This window comes from Artemia franciscana, chromosome 13, assembly GCF_032884065.1.
Source record: "Artemia franciscana chromosome 13, ASM3288406v1, whole genome shotgun sequence".
NCBI classification, from domain to species: Eukaryota; Metazoa; Arthropoda; class Branchiopoda; order Anostraca; family Artemiidae; genus Artemia; species Artemia franciscana.
Window position 1 is genome coordinate 45,469,816 of NC_088875.1, and position 17,798 is coordinate 45,487,613.

Below are 17,798 nucleotides of genomic sequence, written 5' to 3' on the forward strand. Positions count from 1 at the left end.
ACCGTTTGCATAGCATAACGTGATTTTTTTACACTATTGATTGGCTGGGTGTTACGGACACTTACCAATTTTATCATTGGTGGCATTTCCAAAGTGGTCGCCTTGTGGATTCAGCATACCCCTTGCCAATCTACTTTTTACTCTAAGACTATTGACTTCAGTTTAAAATTGTTGTGTGCAGTATTTATTTTACGTTATATATTATAAATCTTTAAGAGGCGCATTTGGATCTCGAGAAAAAGCTATCCCAGTTTCTTGAAGTAGAAGACGTTATTCTTTATTCGTACGGTTATTCAGCTATAGCCAGTGCCATACCTGCGTATTCAAAACGTGGTGATGTCATATTTGTGTAAGTTAATATTCTACTTGCTTTTAATCCATTTATCTGTTTGTTTTGTCATGATTCATTCTGAACGCTATCAGTTCTAATTTGTTTACTTCCTATTTAAAAGATTATCTGTGTCTCACAGTTTGTCAATATTTCACAACAATTTGAAAATACACATGTGAAAGGTATTGGTGTTGACAGTTCGTTGCTTATAGTCATTTTTTGCACATGTTTTGTCCGTTTGGTTGCTCTTAGAATTTTCTTTTTATGTATTTTAATTAAAAACTATTCTTTCGTATTCAACCAATAAATCGATGAAAACGCGAAGTTTTGGCCAAAAAGATTTAAGAAAAAAAGAAATCTTTCGAAAAAAGAAAGACACAAATAACTGCAGGTTCACGCATGCTCGACCTTAGGAGGGGGAATTGACTAATAACTCAGTGAGATCTCCATTTTCTATGTGCAGGTATGAACCTAACTTTTGCAACTCTCTTGAAATTCATCTTTGTATATAGAAAGGAACGTCAGAGAGCCTTGTGAGGCGAGGAAAAAGATTGTATATATGTATACTACTACTACTAATACCTCACTGCAGCATCAAGCCGCCTGAGGCCAACACAGCTACGCACGCTCCTCCTCCAACCTAATCTATTTAAAGCCTCCCTCTTTACACCCTCCTAGGAAGTTTTCATTTCCTTTAAGTCTTTATTTATGACATCCTCCCAACCCAGACAAGGACGACCTGCTTTCCGTGTAGCCCCAGACGGTTGGCCAAAAAGGACATATATGTCCTTAAATAAATATAAATTATATATATATATATATATATATATATATATATATATATATATATATATATATATATATATATATATATATATATATTTATGTACATAGGTCCGTATCCAGGGGGTTTTGGGGTTTGAACCTGCCTCCGAAATGTTTGTCCGACTCGTAAAAAACGTAAGAAAAATGAATATAAACACATTTTTTATGTGTTTTTAAAAGTTTATTTTCAAATCATGGGAACTCGAATCATGGGAATGCGAGGAATAAGAACAGCCTCACCCTCATAAGGCCCTGTCAAGATTGTGGCCTCTATTAGGTTTTCCATTGTTTTTTTTTACGGCAAGTCGCGTGCCATTGCAAAGCTTTGGTGGGTTGATATTTCTTAAAAGTATTATTGGTACGCCTATTTTTAGTTGTAGCACGTGTGGTGGAAACCCTGAAGGATCTATGGAATTCAAAAATTCTGATGGATAATTAACCGCTTCATTTGGTTCCAAAACTGTGTCGACTGACTTGTAAAGGACTGCCTGGTCTCGAATCTTGGTCAAAACAATATTGTTGATTTCGTGGACGTCTATATTTTTGGGTGCGAGAATCGCTCTTTCACTTAGCCATTTATTATTTTTATAATTTTTTAGAATATTCGGAAATACTTTTTCAATCAATTCATTTTTGGACGTCACTAAATTACAGAAATCAGCAGGTAGTTGTATACGTCCTGAAATTGAGTCTACTGTTTGACCAGAGTCATCGTTTTGCAATCGGACACGCATATTTGTAGTTAATTTTAATATTTTTACGTGTGCCCATAAATTAGAATTTTTTAGGCAAGCATTCATTTCGTCTGCAGGAGTTAAACTACGTAAAAATTGCGAATATACAACATTCTTGGCTTTCCCATTGTCTCTGCATATACAAAGCCGTATGTACTAATAATGACATCATATGCAAACGCTGTTTTTACAAACAAACAAACATGCATACACACAACTCGTTTTTATATAGATAGATAGATAGATAGATAGATACAATACAAATTAACTGCGTAAAACTTGCGAATATACAACATTCTTCGCTGTCCAATTGTCGCTGCATATAAGTAGATTGTCAGGTTTACCGACCCTCGAACATGCAACGTACAATTGTCCATGGGAAAAACAATCAGTATTAAGATCTATACCATATTTTTCTAATGATTGACCTTGAGCTTTGTTAATGGTGATTGCAAATGCTAATCGAATTGGGAATTGCAATCTTTTAAATTGAAAAGGCAGATCCGTTGGAATCATGGGAATGCGAGGAATAAGAACAGCCTCACCCTCAAAAGGCCCTGTCAAGATTGTGGCCTCTATTAGGTTTTCCATTGTTTTTTTTTACGGCAAGTCGAGTGCCATTGCAAAGCTTTGGTGGGTTTATATTTCTTAAAAGTATTATTGGTACGCCTATTTTTAGTTGTAGCACGTGTGGTGGAAACCCTGAAAGATCTATGGAATTTAAAAATTCTGATGGATAATTAACCGCTTCATTTGGTTCCAAAACTGTGTCGACTGACTTGTAAAGGACTGCCTGGTCTCGAATCTTGGTCAAAACAATATTGTTGATTTCGTGGACGTCTATATTTTTGGGTGCGAGAATCGCTCTTTCACTTAGCCATTTATTATTTTTATAATTTTTTAGAATATTCGGAAATACTTTTTCAATCAATTCATTTTTGGACGTCACTAAATTACAGAAATCAGCAGGTAGTTGTATACGTCCTGAAATTGAGTCTACTGGGAGCTTTCCGTTTCCAATTGTCAGCAATTGATCTGAAAATGTTTGACCAGAGTCATCGTTTTGCAATCGGACACGCATATTTGTAGTTAATTTTAATATTTTTACGTGTGCCCATAAATTAGAATTTTTCAGGCAAGCATTCATTCGTCTTCAATGGCTCTGGTGGTGCAGCCAATAGAGGAAGTTTAACTTTTCCTGAGGCGCAACACATTCCCATTGTTTCACCATTGAATTCCAAGGCCTTGCAATAGGGACAAATTTTAGACATTGTCCCGATTTGAACACATCTACTCAAGCTATAATCATCGACTGGGTTGTACCTGAATGCCAGGCGATAACTTTCAGGTTGCTCTGATTCCTCGGCACGCTTTCTTTTCTTACTTTCTCTATCAGCAGCAAGCCTGATTTTTTGCTGTTCTTGTGATTCCTCGGCACGCTTTCTTTTCTTACTTTCTCTATCAGCAGCAAGCCTGATTTCTTGCTGTTCTTGTAATTCCTCGGCACGCCTTCTTTTTTCACTTTCTCTTTTAGCAGCAAGTCTGCTTCCGCGTTGCTCTGGTAGTTCCTCGGCACGCTTTCTGTTCTTTTTTTCTCTATCAGCCTCAAGCCTGTTTCCTTGCTGTTCTTTTGATTCCTCGGCACGCTTTCTGTTCTTTCTTTCTCTATCAGCCTCAAGCCTGTTTCCTTGCTGTTCTTTTGATTCCTCGGCACGCTTTCTGTTCTTTCTTTCTCTATCAGCCTCAAGCCTGTTTCCTTGCTGTTCTTTTGATTCCTCGGCACGCTTTCTTTTCTGACTTTCCCTATCAGCAGCAAGTTTTTTGGCATAGACTCTTTGAGCATCTTCATCGGCTTTTGCCATGGTAAGTTCATCAGTCATTGTAAACTTTAACATTAATAGATTTCTACGTGAACATATGTCTTAAATATCTTGAATGACGTCACCGTCAAAGCAAAAGTGACGACAACTAATTTCATGACATCAGTCAACACAGAAACATGACGTCACCTGATCCACAGACAGACAACTTATTTTTATATATATAGATAGATATATCATTCAGCCCCACTCCCACGCCCGTTTTAGCTACATCCGGTCATAACTTTAAGATAGTCATTTTGTTCAGATTCAGGAAATCACGAGGGGGATTTTTGACTAAATCAAAACACATTATGGACATACTGGTTTTCAAAAGGGTATATCAGCAACGTCTAAAAAAAAAAACGGTGAGGATACTAAGTTAAAACTTTCTGGGGATGTTGAAAATTGTGAACTATCTATTGTGTTCAAGATAGTCAATAGATCGAATAACCATGCCTCATAGGGTGACACCCCCCCCCCGCGGTAGCCCCATGGGTAAAGGTTGTAAATGATGCAAATTTTCTATTGCTTACATACAGGTTTGTTCTTCGGGAAAGGGGGAATTTTGATTCTGGGTGTGTCCAAAAAAGCTAAGGGTGTTAAGGGGAAACTTGTTAAGGGATATCTTACTAAATCAAAAGAGACTTTGTGCATCCAGGTAATCAAAAGGGCTTATCTACAATATCTAAGGAACGGCTAAGGATATTAACTCGAAACTTCCAGGGCTACACTGCTACTACTACTGTGACTACTTGCGATTTTGACTAATTAAATTAACCGCCAGACTAACATAGAAAGAGATATGTTTGTGTGTGAGGTGGGGGGGGGGAATGAATCTGTAATCTTCATTTAGACTAGATGAGAGGAGGATTTTAAAACTCAGATTTGAGGTTTCAGACCGTCCAGACTATGATGGTACCCCTTTCATGCTTACTAGTTTTTCAACTCCAGACATGGCACTTTAAAGTTCCATTTTTGTGGGCATATTATAGAGACAAATTCATAAAAATCATGTAAACATACAAACTATGTTTTGAAGGAGACCTTAATGACGCAGTGGCCTAATAGTTCTGTCGGTAAATGATTTGTGAAAAATATTAAGGGGGGTCATTAGAGTCACCACTGTCGAAAAACCTATTCAAGAAACTTACAGCTCCCAACTTCGATGATATGGAAAATCATTTTTTTGCCTGAGTATTACTAATGCGTCCTATTTTTCCCTTTGTCCCAACACTGGAACAGCTGTTCCAATGTTGGTGTCTGGCTCCAGCGTTGGTTCCTGGAAGGTTTCTTAACAGCTCTTTACGGGCTCATTTGAAATCAAATTTATATGTCTAATCGTTTGTTATAGTTCAACTTTATGAAGTCATCAAACTGCCGTACTGCCGGTTTATAATTCCCCTTAAAATTTTCTATTATCTTTGTTTTGAAATATTGGTATAGTCATGCACACTTGCGTTTAAAACTAAATGGGACTCTCATGCAGGAGAATATTGCAGTCCATTGCGGTGTACGTTAAGGTGGAGTGTTGTCACCTTATATTTTCAAGATGTGTATTGCCGGGATAATTGCCAAGATCTCTTGGACATATTTTATGTGGTTTACTGGCGTGTCATATATTGCTTACGCAGATGATGTTCTCCTTATCAGTAGATGCAAATCTTCCCTGTCCCGCACAGTTCAAAGGGCTAAAAAAGGTTTCGTTTCCTTGATATTGGACTAAATCTGAATCTTGAAAAATGGAGTAATATTTGTTTTAACGGTACCTTGCCAAATACTCTTCTTCAAATTAAAAATACGTCCATTCCCTCTGTAAGAACAATATTTTTTCCTTCCTCCAGACTGCAATATCTCAAGCTTGTAAAAAAAAAAGTCAGGTTCGGATACTCTAAGATTGTGTCAAAGTATAATCGAAGTATAATCGAAGTATAATCGAAAGGCTCTGGTTTCTTTGTATTTAGTTTTTTGGGATCACTCTGTACTTTATCTTTCTGGGACCTTCATTGTACTGAAAAAGAGTGACTTATGCAAACTATGTAGATGTTATTATAAATACTGTAAAGACCAGGTTTATATACCTTTATCGTATCGAAATCGGAGAATAATCCGAAAATACAAAGCTCCCGATATAACTACAATACTACAGGAGCTTCATTATAAGTTATCGGCACAAGCATATCGACGGCTTACCCAATGCCTCGGGATAGTCCATTTGTTCTGTTGACCTTTTTCCTTGTTGATTCTGTTGTACCTTTGTTCTCATCCGTTTGTTCTGTTGATTTTGCTGTACTTGTGTGTTGCTTTGTTTTCTTGTGTTGCTTTTTTTTCTGATGTTTATTTTGTTTTCTCTCTTTTTACTCCACTATCCTCACGTTATTTTGTGCAGTGGGTTATAAATAAATTATTATTATTATTATTATTATTACATAAAAACTAACAGATTACAAAAGGGAAGGAGTCCTATTTTAACATTTCTATAATATAGGGAACAAATATATCTACTTTTTTCTGTGCTTAATTTTATTGTGGTAAAAACAGAGACGTAACGTGTGTTATCAACTTGGTCGAGGTGAATAAAGACTTGGGAGCCATGGCTAATTAAAATAAAGACTAGACAGATAGTTTCTGTGAGAGTAAAGATGGCTTAATTTTTACAAAATTAATCATTTTATACAAAATGATTAATTTCACTTCTTGATGATAGTCTGTCATCCAGTCTGTCATTTTAGGGGTTGTTTTCCCCTATTTTTTAAAATAAGGCAAATTTTCTCAGGCTCGTAACTTTTGATGGGTAAGACTAAACTCGATTAAACTTATATATTTAAAATCAGCATTAAAATGCGATTCTTTTGATGTAGCTATTGATATCTAACCCGATTTTTTATAGTTTTGGTTGCTAATAAGCCGGGTTGCTCCTTACTACAGTTCGTTACCACGAACTGTTTGACTAAGGTAGATAAAATAGTATCTCGGTTCTCTGAACAATTTGAAGGCGATTTAAGACTAAAAAATGAATCAAAGATATATAGCCGACTAAATCCACGGGAGTTGCAGGCAAGTGGACGACTAAGGTTGTTTCTATTATATAAGCTTGCCTATTAGGTAAGCCCACTGAAATTTCAATGGTGATTCAATAACAGCGATGATTCGAAATTGGGAAAAATATAAAAGACTGGAAATGTCTTGTTTTTACCCCAGGATGACCTCTGAAGCATTATCATGACCATCATGAGATCCGATCCGTGGTTGCTGAATGAAAGCGATATGTGCCTGCTTTCTATTTTGATGTATCGTTTGGAGTTTTGAAAAATGGAGTAAAATTATTTTTTTTGGATAGTTATTAGTTATTTATTATTTTCCCTTTTTTTTATTGGGCCTTTCTCTCGGGTCTTGAATTCGCTTCTTCTTGTCGCTTTGCCGATATTGAAGCTATCCATTTATTTCTTTGCTCGTTTTTTGTCTTAGAAAAATGAGCTTTTCTCTCATTTAAAAATATACTTTTGTATATAGTATGTTATATGTGTATACTAATACTACAACTATTAACAACTCATAGCAGTACCAAGCCGCCTGAAGCCAATCCAGCTACGCACTCTCTCCTCCATCCCAATTTGTTCAAAACCTCCCTCTTTATGCTGTCCCAAGAAGTTCCAATTTTTTCTAAATCTTTCCTTACGACATCCTCCGACCCTATTTGGGGGCGACCTGCTTCTCGTTCGGGCCTAGACGGTTGCCCAACAAGGACGATCTTGGGCGATCTGTCATCCTTCATCTACAGAACATTTCCTAGCCATCTCATCCTTTGTCTCATTATAGCCCTAGAAAGCGGGATTGACCCACATTTTTCGCACAGCCTACTGTTTGAGATACGTACAGTCAGTCGGATACCCAAAACAATCCCTAGGCAATTTCTCAGGAAAACATCTAGCAAAACTTCCTCCGTTTTTTGGAGCGCCCGTGCTTCTCAACCATATTTGACCAGTGTCGTCACTGTAGCTTCCAATATTTGTATCTTGGTGCCCAGACTTGTCTTCCTATGCTTCCAAACTGTTTTATGTGAAAAAAATAAAACGCCCTAGGCCTAGGCTATTCCACTTTTAACATCTTCACTGCAACCACTGTCTTTGTATGTCTCATTAAAAAAAAAATAATAATAATAATAATCTGAACCTCTGCCTATTGAACATTTGTTTGAACGAGTTCACCCCTTTTCTCAACATTATAAGAGTTTCTGCATTCTGAGTAACTTAATTTATTTCTTTGCGTGATGATGGTGATGAGACGGATACATAACCTAATAATGATAATAATAACATTTAATCACTCACTATCCACAAAAATAGATTATAGTGGAGCACTACAAAAAGAATAGGTAAACCTGCTTCCAAAAAGATAAAGATACGACACTCAAATAAATGCAGGTGAGAAACGTCGTCTATCTAATTTGACTTTTAGCACTGAATTATTTCGAATGATAAACTATTGTTTAGATGGCTCTGTAAGACCGTATTTTCAAGGCGCGGGTTCCTATAACGCTCGGGTATGTACAGTAAAAATTTACGTGACAGATTTCCGAAAATTATCCTTTTCGGCCAATCTTCTTGGGCCAAACGGAAAGCAGGTCGTCCGCGGTTGGGGTGGAAGGATGTCGTTAAGAAATATATAAGTGAAATGGGAGCCTCCTGGGAGGGTTTAAAGAGGGAGGCTTTGAATAGATTAGGACAGAGGAGGAGCGTGCGAAGTTGTGTCGGCCTCAGGTGGCGTAGTGCTGCGGTGAGTAGTTAGTAATAGTAGTAGTTTGGTAAACTAACTCTAATTATTCACCTCGTTATCTAGCAATATTTATCTAATTTCATAAGAATATAAATAAACAGGTAAAAGTACATAGGGTTATTTTAAAAAATTTATTGGTAATTAAAAATTATTTCCATGTTGGTTTGTAACCTGATTCTTATGATCCACTTTATTGTCTGAGTAAATAGGTTTAATTACCCAAGAAAATAATTATTAAAAATAACATATAGGTCATCTTTAATAAATAAAAAATCAAATGGTAGGCCAAGTCGAACGTAAATAACTGAAAAAAAGGTATTTTTTCATATACTTTCAACAAATTTGAAGACGTATTTTTTAAAGTGGTGAAATAGTCTATTGAACCTTAAATGTGGATAATCGATAATTATCCTACAAAATTATAATGGATAATTTTTATATCGTAGACACGTTCTTGCAGACCAAATACAAGTAACAGGAGACCGAGCTTTGCTGGGCGAAAAAAAGACATTTTTTTAATGTCAATCGCAAAATAATTTTAATTTCATATTGTTTTATTCGCTGCAGAAAGTAGAACCATTAGGGTGTTGGACTTCGGAGAATTTGTGGCGTCGTACATATGAGAAGTTTTTCTAAAATTAATTTTCCCAGAAAAAAAACAAATTTTCCCAAAGCTGTGACTAATCTAGATCGTTTTTTCACACCGAAAAACGGACAATTATCTTAAAAGAAACAATTTTATTAAACGAACACCAATAGTCGTTCGAAGCTAGGTCCTGGTATACAAATTGTGATTGTAATTTTTCTGTCACGATGCTTAGCATTTAATGCAAAGCAATCAATAATCTGAGACTCGCATCGCAGCTATCAAACGGGCAAGTCTTTCTCTAATAGCTTTGAACTAATTCATTTGTAAACAAATAAAATGTGTTTTGAAACTCCTCCTACTTTTGCTCAAGGCTTTCAACCTTCATAGGTCTGTAATTTCAGTCAACAGACGATTTATGAAAAATACTAAGGATGCTTGGGCGAGGGGAGGAGAAATTTTTCAAGGACGTGACCTATCTAGATGGTTTTTTCGTATCTTAAAATGGTAGCATGACGATTTCAGAGAAAAAATAGATAGCGTCGTTTTCAAGGAGAAAATTACAGATGTATAAATATATAAATATATATATATATATATATATATATATATATATATATATTATATATATATATATATATATATATATTATATATATATATATATATATATATATATATTATGTATATATATATATTATATATATATTTATATATATATATATATATATATATATATATATATATATATATATATATATATATATATATATATATATATATATATATATATATATATGTATATGTATATATATATACATATATATATATATATATATATATATATATATATATATATATATATATATATATATATAGTATATATATATATATATATATATATATATATATATATATATATATATATATATATATATATATATATATATAACAAAATATTATATATATATATATGTTATGTTATTATATATATATATTATTGTATATGTTATTATATGTTATTGTTATTATATATATGTTATTATATATATATATATATAACAAAAAGAGAAATCACCAATACAACAGCACAAACACATAAAAAAAAGGAAGACTGTTTTCCTAAATTAGTGACTAATATAGACCAGCACTTGAATGAGGCCTTAACCCTACGCATCCATACAATCATATAGGTCAAACAGCATAGCCATACACAATCAACCATAAAGAATAATCCATGGACAGGCAGTCATGTCGTCAGTAAGTATAAGTCGTCATGTACCAAACAATAAAAACAGTAAAAACAAATAATTCAGAGGCAACAACCCAACACAAGGGCTCATCAGGAGAATACACACTTGCCTATAGGGTTTCGGCACTTTAAATTCTCTACCCAGTCAAGTGGTGTGCCTACAACAGAATACCCATGGTATCCCCGCGTTAGGTATCACCCCCAATGTAGGTATCACCCCCGCGTAGGTATCACCATATCAAATGGGAATCATAGCTTGATCTATTTTTTTTTAGGGATGATGCTGTATCTTTTCCTGTACAAAAGAGTGTCGAGGCATCTAGAAGTGATGTCTACTTCTTCAAACACAATGACATGGCAGATCTAGAGCTTGTGATCCAAGAGCAGATACAACAAGAGTCAAAGGTGCTTCATTTTGTTTCTAGAGTCATATGCATCATGTATCTGCTTTCACAAGTATATCTATCGCTTGTGTATACCCCGACAATACCCACACTGACAATTTTGATGTTGGTGTATTTACTTTCTTTCACAAGTAATTACATCGAGTGTAGTCTCTTTATAAATCCCGACTAATGCTTCTCATCTATCATATGGGTACAAACAAATGCCTATTCTACATTGAGTAGACAAGATAAGATCGACTCTTACAAGCTAAAACTATAGCCGAAATCGTGTTCCAAGTCAAATAATGTAAATGTTAAAACATTTGGTATCAAAAACGTAATATAAGTTAAAATTATTACGAATGAGAGAAGCAATCTGAAAAATAGATACCTATTGAAAGATTGCGTAAAGATTAAGGGATCGGGATAAAATGAAAACACAAAAAAAAACTTGAGCCAAGGAAGCATCACGAATAAGCAAAAACAGAAATAGTTACAGAAAAGGGGGAGTAGCTATTTTGACTATAAAACGTCAACTAAAAAAAGACAAAGGAGTTGTTGAAGTTTAGGACCTGCATCACGAACTATTAAGGACCTGTATCGAGAAGATTTTTTAATGCGATAGAATTTTATAATTTTTTTAATAAGATAATTACGATAATAAAAAACAAAATGTGTCTATTCCAATTTTTAATTTTAAATTCATTTTGTAATCATTGATTGTAACGTTAAAGGAGCGTAACAATCGTAAAACTAGTTTTTATGGCACTTGCCCGTCGGCCAAGTGTCATATAACAATCGCAATTTCTGTCCGTCGGTCTGTCGGTCCCGCTTTTGCTAGTTCGGGCACTTCCAGATAAGCTTGGACGATGAAAGTTGGCAGGCGTATCAGGGACAAAACCAGATCAAGTTAAAAATAGTCGCTTCCTCGATTCGACCATCTGGGGAGGATTGGAGGGACGGTTAATTCTTTATTCTTGAGCAATCCAATAACATGTACCACTTAACAAGCCTCGGTGTCTTGGTCGGTAGACCGTACGTCTAAGAATCCTAAAGTCGTGAGTTCGAGCGTCACCCGGGGCCCTATTTTTCTTACTGAGTTCAAGTTGTCAATTAATAGGGCAAATAAAAACTTTCTAATATGAAGGAGGATTTAATGTACATTTTGATATGAAAAAATCTACTTCAGGACAAATAAATTACTTATGTGTATTCCCCAAAATAAATTATATCGAACAAGAATAGACTACAGGAACACTCTATTCGCAAGTTTATCTTTGTAATAATTGCCAATAAACAAAGAACAACAAAATCGACAGCTCTAGTACCAAGTCTAACTTTAGGTTCTGACTGTGTCACAAGTGCCATATGAGCTCTTGGCTCTTGTTCATAAGGTGGATATACCTTCCTGTAGAAGATGAGATTGATTAATAAAAACTTGGCCAAATGTATATGATCGTGCTTTTTATAGTGTTTTGAAAAGTTTCATATAACCTTTATATACATTTTTTTTTGTTTTTATTAGTTTGGAATAATGTCATTATCACATCACAAACTTATGAAAGTAACTTATGAAAGATCTAACTGGCGAGCTTTGTCAAAACTTAATGGTAATAAACAAGAGATTAAAAAAATTTTATTCCGTCTAAACGACTGCAATCCCTTGCCTATAGGAATGGGGCCGTCTTGAGATGTCACACAACCAGAATCCCGCAAGTATTTATAATCCTTGTGATTAGAGAACCAAAGTAAGTCAGCGACCCCTCTATTTCATAATTAGGAACCAATCAAACACGGTGCCAAATACCCTGACAAGGCTGCGCGCAAAGGATGTACCTGGCTTGGATTATCTATAACCACTAACCGCGAATTACATCATAAACCAGCTGTAGTCCACTATTGTTCGTTTTTGGTACATCTCTGCTCTCCCTTGTGCCGCCTGTAAAGCGTGGGGGTTCAGTTTCTTGAAAATAAATGCATTGGTGAGTGGACTGTTTTATTGAGATGCATTGGCACTAGTAATAGCAAATAATAAATTATGGCGCTGACAAGTAACATATAGAAGATCTTCAGCGAAACTGATCAGCAAAAATTAAACTCTGGAAAAAGTTGTTTATTTTTTGGGAATGGGGAAAAAACAGTTTAAAGATCCTTCACATTTTTGGGTTGAAAATCTGGACCTCCAAGTATGGCCTTGAACGACCCTAACTCGTAGTATACAAAAAAATACATAGTATTAATTATCAGTTTTATTATTAGTCTATCAATAATAAAACTAATTCCTTAAGTCATAAAATCAAAAACTGCGATCAGCTCTTCATCTGCATCAATTTTTCTAGAGAGTATCAGCAATAGAACATTTTTTTTTCTCTTCTTACCTAAAAGTTAAAGAATGAAAGGGAAAAGCTTTATATTATGGAGCCAATGGATAACTCAACAAGATTGGTGTATGAACAAGTATTTCATAAATAAAGCAATATGCATAACCTCCATTCCTTTGGTTGCTTACCGTAAGCTCTTTTGTGGTAATAATTACAATAATTACAGCTTGACTTTAATTTCAAAAACCTAGTTGTGTTTCACATTCATTCTTAAAGTGGACCAATCCCAGCCAAATTTTATCTTTGAGCTATAGACCCTCAGCAGTAAGTAAATCAAATTTAATTTCTTAGATTTTGAAATTCAATACCTCGAACTTAAAATTCAATTAAATAAAAATGAAATTTAGTTATATAAAATCCATTAATGTACTAAATATCTTGCTTTTAGCTATAACTATGTAAAACGGGCTAGCAATTGTAGAACTAATTTTTCGCAACGTGTAAATACTTTCCGGGTAGAAGATGAAAACGATTAAGAAAATCTAGGTCTGATGAACTTGATTAATTTGTCCAATGAAACAGTCTAATGTTTGTGGGTCAACTTTTGCAACTTCTGAAATATTTTGGCAGTTTTATGAATCAGAAATGTTGCTAATTGTTGCACTAAAAATATTCAGTGTCCACTGCAGTTCGCTCTTGGTACTTGGAAAGTATATAAAAAAAAACACAAAAAAAACGAAAATATGTTTATTCCAATTTTTAATCTAAACCCACTTTGTAATCCTTGATTGTAACATTAAAGGAGCGTAACAGTTGTAAAACCAGTTTTTCATAAGGTGGATGTACTTTCCTGTAGAAGATGACATTGATTGATAAAAATGAGGCCAGATGGATGTGATTAATTTTCCTGTGTAAAAAAATCAAATGTTTTGTAGTCGACGTTTGCTACTTCTGAACTATCTTGGCAGACTCGCAAATTAGACACGATGTTATTTTTTGCAATGAAAAATATTGAGCTTCCTCCAAGGCCATTTGCAGAGGGGTATGGGGGGTATAGCGGATTAGAAAATCCCCCCCCCTTGAAAATTTTGTTCGACTAGTAAAAACTTAAAAATGTATGCAAACAAATATTTTAGGGCATTTTTTTTTACTTTTTTTTAAATCTGCTCCGAAAAAAATAGCCCCCTGAACAAAAATCCTGGATACGCCCTTGGTGTGTTCTCTAGTGGGCTATTTGTATTTTGAAAGTGTAAAAAAAAGGTTTGAACCAATTTAATATTAAACCCACTGCATAATCTTTGGCTGTAATATTGAAAAAGGTGTGGTGAAATTATCACAAATCTGTTTTAAATGATTACACTAGCATCTTTTTGCAGAAACCGAAGAAAAAGACTGTAAGAAAGTTTATTGTCGTTGAAGGAATATATTTAAACACTGGTAATATTTGTAAACTACCGGAGCTGATTGAGCTGAAAAGTAAATACAAAATTCGGCTGTTTTTGGAAGAAAGTGTTTCTTTTGGTGTTCTTGGGTCGAACGGAAAAGGAGTTACAGAACATTTTGGAATACCGGTAAGTTTTATCATCTTTTTTAATAGCTTAGATGAATAGGTTTATCTATAAGATAAATTGATTTGATTTTAGATCAAAATGATTTGTTCAACGTTTAATGGAGAGTAAAAAATTTCACTGTCTTTGTGATTTGAATGAATATGTGCGAGCTTTAGTTATTTTACTAATTAATTTTTTTTTGTATTCTCTGTATTTATTCTCACTGTAAACCGATAGGTTATTTGTGTTTGTTTTAATAAGTGTGAAAAATTAATTTAATAAGTATAGCTTCCAGCACCATATTGTGAGAACTTCCAACCCGGCACATTATTATATATTATATTATTCTATATTTTATATTATTTTGTTTATATATTATTATATTATATTTGTGTTACATTATTATATATACATATATATATATATATATATATATATATATATATATATATATATATATATATATATATTATATATATATCTGGCACGTACGCAGGGGGGGCTTCGAGCCCGCCTCCCCCCGTCCAAAATTTTGTGAAATGTTTAATATCCCCATGGTTTCTTGGGATTTCTGACAAAAGTAGGGCATTTATTAAGAATCTAGATACATGTGTGAAGCCTTTTTTGGGGGGTTTTACAGCATGCAATTATCCGGTCAAGTCACTGCCCAATTATTAACCCATTTTCTGTCTAAATTTTTACCCTCTTTGAAGTAATTAGCAATTGTACTGTTAATTTTTTTGTAAAGGGAGTTTGCTTTCCACAGCAAAATAGAATTATCCTTGATATTAGGGCGTTTATCCCCCCCCCCTTTTCAGGATAAAGTACAGCTTTTAATGAGTCAATTTTGGAAACAATCATTTTTCATTAAAATCTACGTTTTTGCAATAGAAGAACTACCCCCCACAGCACCCATATTGCACATTAACCCTAAAATTTCCCTTTCAGTGGAATATAATAGATTAATCACTTGTTCTAAATCGCTATGAACATAACATGAGCCTAAAACGTACTTTCGAGGCTTCAGTCTTCTTCCCCCATCCGCTACAATACTACAGATTAAATTTAATCTGTATTTTCCGATATACGTGCTTTTTGCATTACTAAATAAAAAAGTGCTACTTTATATCTGCTGTTTCGAAGGTTTTGCCCCCCCCCCTCGAAAAAAATTCCTGCATAAGTGCATGCCAAAAGGCTTGCGGCTAATAGAGAAAGTAAGAAAAGAAAGCGTGCCGAGGAATCACAACAACAGCGTGAAAACAGGCTCGCGTCTCAAAGAGAAATTACGAAAAGAAAGCGTGCCGAGGAATCACAAGAGCACACAAACGCTACAGACTGGGACACCGGGACACTAATGACGACCGGGACACAGGGAATATAAATGACGACCGGGACACTCTAAGAGAAATTACAGACCGGGGAACCGGGACACTCAAAGAGAAATTACAGACTGGGACACCGGGACACAGGGAATATAAATGACGACCGGGACACAGGGACACAACTACAACGGGGACGCCGGGGGGCACAGGGGGGATATATAAATAAGGCCGGGACACGGGGAATGTTCGATTAGCAATCACCATCAACAAAGCTCAAAGGGCAATCATTAGGAAAATGCGGTATAGATCTGAATAGGGATTGTTCTTTCCATGGATAATTTTATGCTGCATGTTCAAAAGTCGGTAAACCTGACAATCTCTTTATATGCATTGACAATGGGAAAGCGAAGAATATTGTATATTCGCCAGTTTTACGTAGTTAAAAACATATATATATATATATATATATATATATATATATATATATATATATATATATATATATATATATATATATATATTCACAGGTGGGACACAGGGACACAACTAATGTGGTGCGTAACGGCTTACGCGTGCGAGGGGGCTTGGGGGCGCGAAGTGCCACACCAACAGCTAGTAAATTAATAAGAACAACTTCCAACACCATATTATGACAACTTCCATCCCTGCATATTATAATACTTTGCTTTCAACACTATTTGCACATAATTTGTGTTTTGTTTTAAGAAAGCCTGAAAGTAAGTTAATAAGATCAGTTTCCAACCATATCTGTTGCACATTATGATTCCGACGCTGTTTTCTAAAATTTTCTAAGTAACTAAATGCGCTGTTCTAACTGTGTTTTTCTAAAATACAAGTAGTTTTCAATAGTCAAAATGCTTTTGCTAGTACGGAATGTCTTATATTAATATATGATTTTTTTAAGAAAAATATTCTGTCTTTATGAGTTTGCTCATTCATCAGTGAATTCATAAGGTATATTTTAATAGGCATTAAGGTAGCATAATTTAAGTATATTATGAGCTAACCAATGAGTCTCTCGGGCAACAACAAAAAAACGAGGAATAAACAATAGCTTATACAGTTTCACGAGAACTGGGCAAATACACTTTGCCCTCTTCTTTCAAAACTCTAAGACCCCCCTCCAAAAAACATTCCCTAGAAGTTCCAACTCTATCCCAGACTCGTTAGACAAAATATAATATACTTACCCAATTGCGTGTGAAATTAACAACCTTTTAATGAAACCTATTGGTTGCATGCGACCTCCAATGAGCTACAGTCGCTTGCTTATGCGCAAAATAAAAGACACGTCCTCTTTTGTGAACATCCAAAAACCCTTGAAGTGATCTTTCCTCCCCTCTCTGTGTATCTATAGCACCTTTAGGTATGACGTCATAGCTTTCTGATTTGCTATTGACTGTGTGGTATTTTTCGACACAATCAATTTATATTAATTGGATGTATATAATTTGGCCCCTAAAATTTAACTTGTATTTAGGTTAAATTTAAATACTTGCTTTTTTTTATACAAGCATTGTTTAAGTTTTCTGTATTCATGTAGCTTATTTTTGAAACTTGACATAACCCCTTCTGATTTTCAAATTTTAATAATAAAATATTGCTCTTGTAGATTGATCATGTGGATATGATAGCTGCCAACACAGAATATGCTCTGGCGTCAATTGGAGGATTTTGTGCGGGTACTTCCTATGTCATTGACCATCAAAGACTCTCTGGGGTTAGGTGAGGTTGTTTTTTCTCTTTATATTTTTCTACTTCTGTTTGCTGAAGAAAATTAATTATTGAGTATTACAGTACAGCTTTCCGTCCTAGTCGAGTGGTTAGCACACTAGA

General features: G+C 34.7%; 1 protein-coding gene across 2 annotated transcripts in view; it reads left to right on the forward strand.

Annotated features, from left to right (window-relative positions):
- The window catches only part of LOC136034990 (serine palmitoyltransferase 1-like), a 47,645-nt gene extending 29,943 nt beyond the window's left edge, over positions 1–17,702 (forward strand). For both annotated transcript variants that reach the window (XM_065716559.1, XM_065716560.1), the window contains exons 4-7: positions 217–349; positions 10,638–10,767; positions 14,446–14,640; positions 17,575–17,702. In XM_065716559.1, coding sequence (XP_065572631.1) covers positions 217–349; positions 10,638–10,767; positions 14,446–14,640; positions 17,575–17,691 — 575 coding nt within the window. In that variant the 3' untranslated portion in view covers positions 17,692–17,702. The remainder of the gene's footprint in view (positions 1–216; positions 350–10,637; positions 10,768–14,445; positions 14,641–17,574) is intronic.
- Positions 17,703–17,798: the final 96 nt, after the last annotated feature.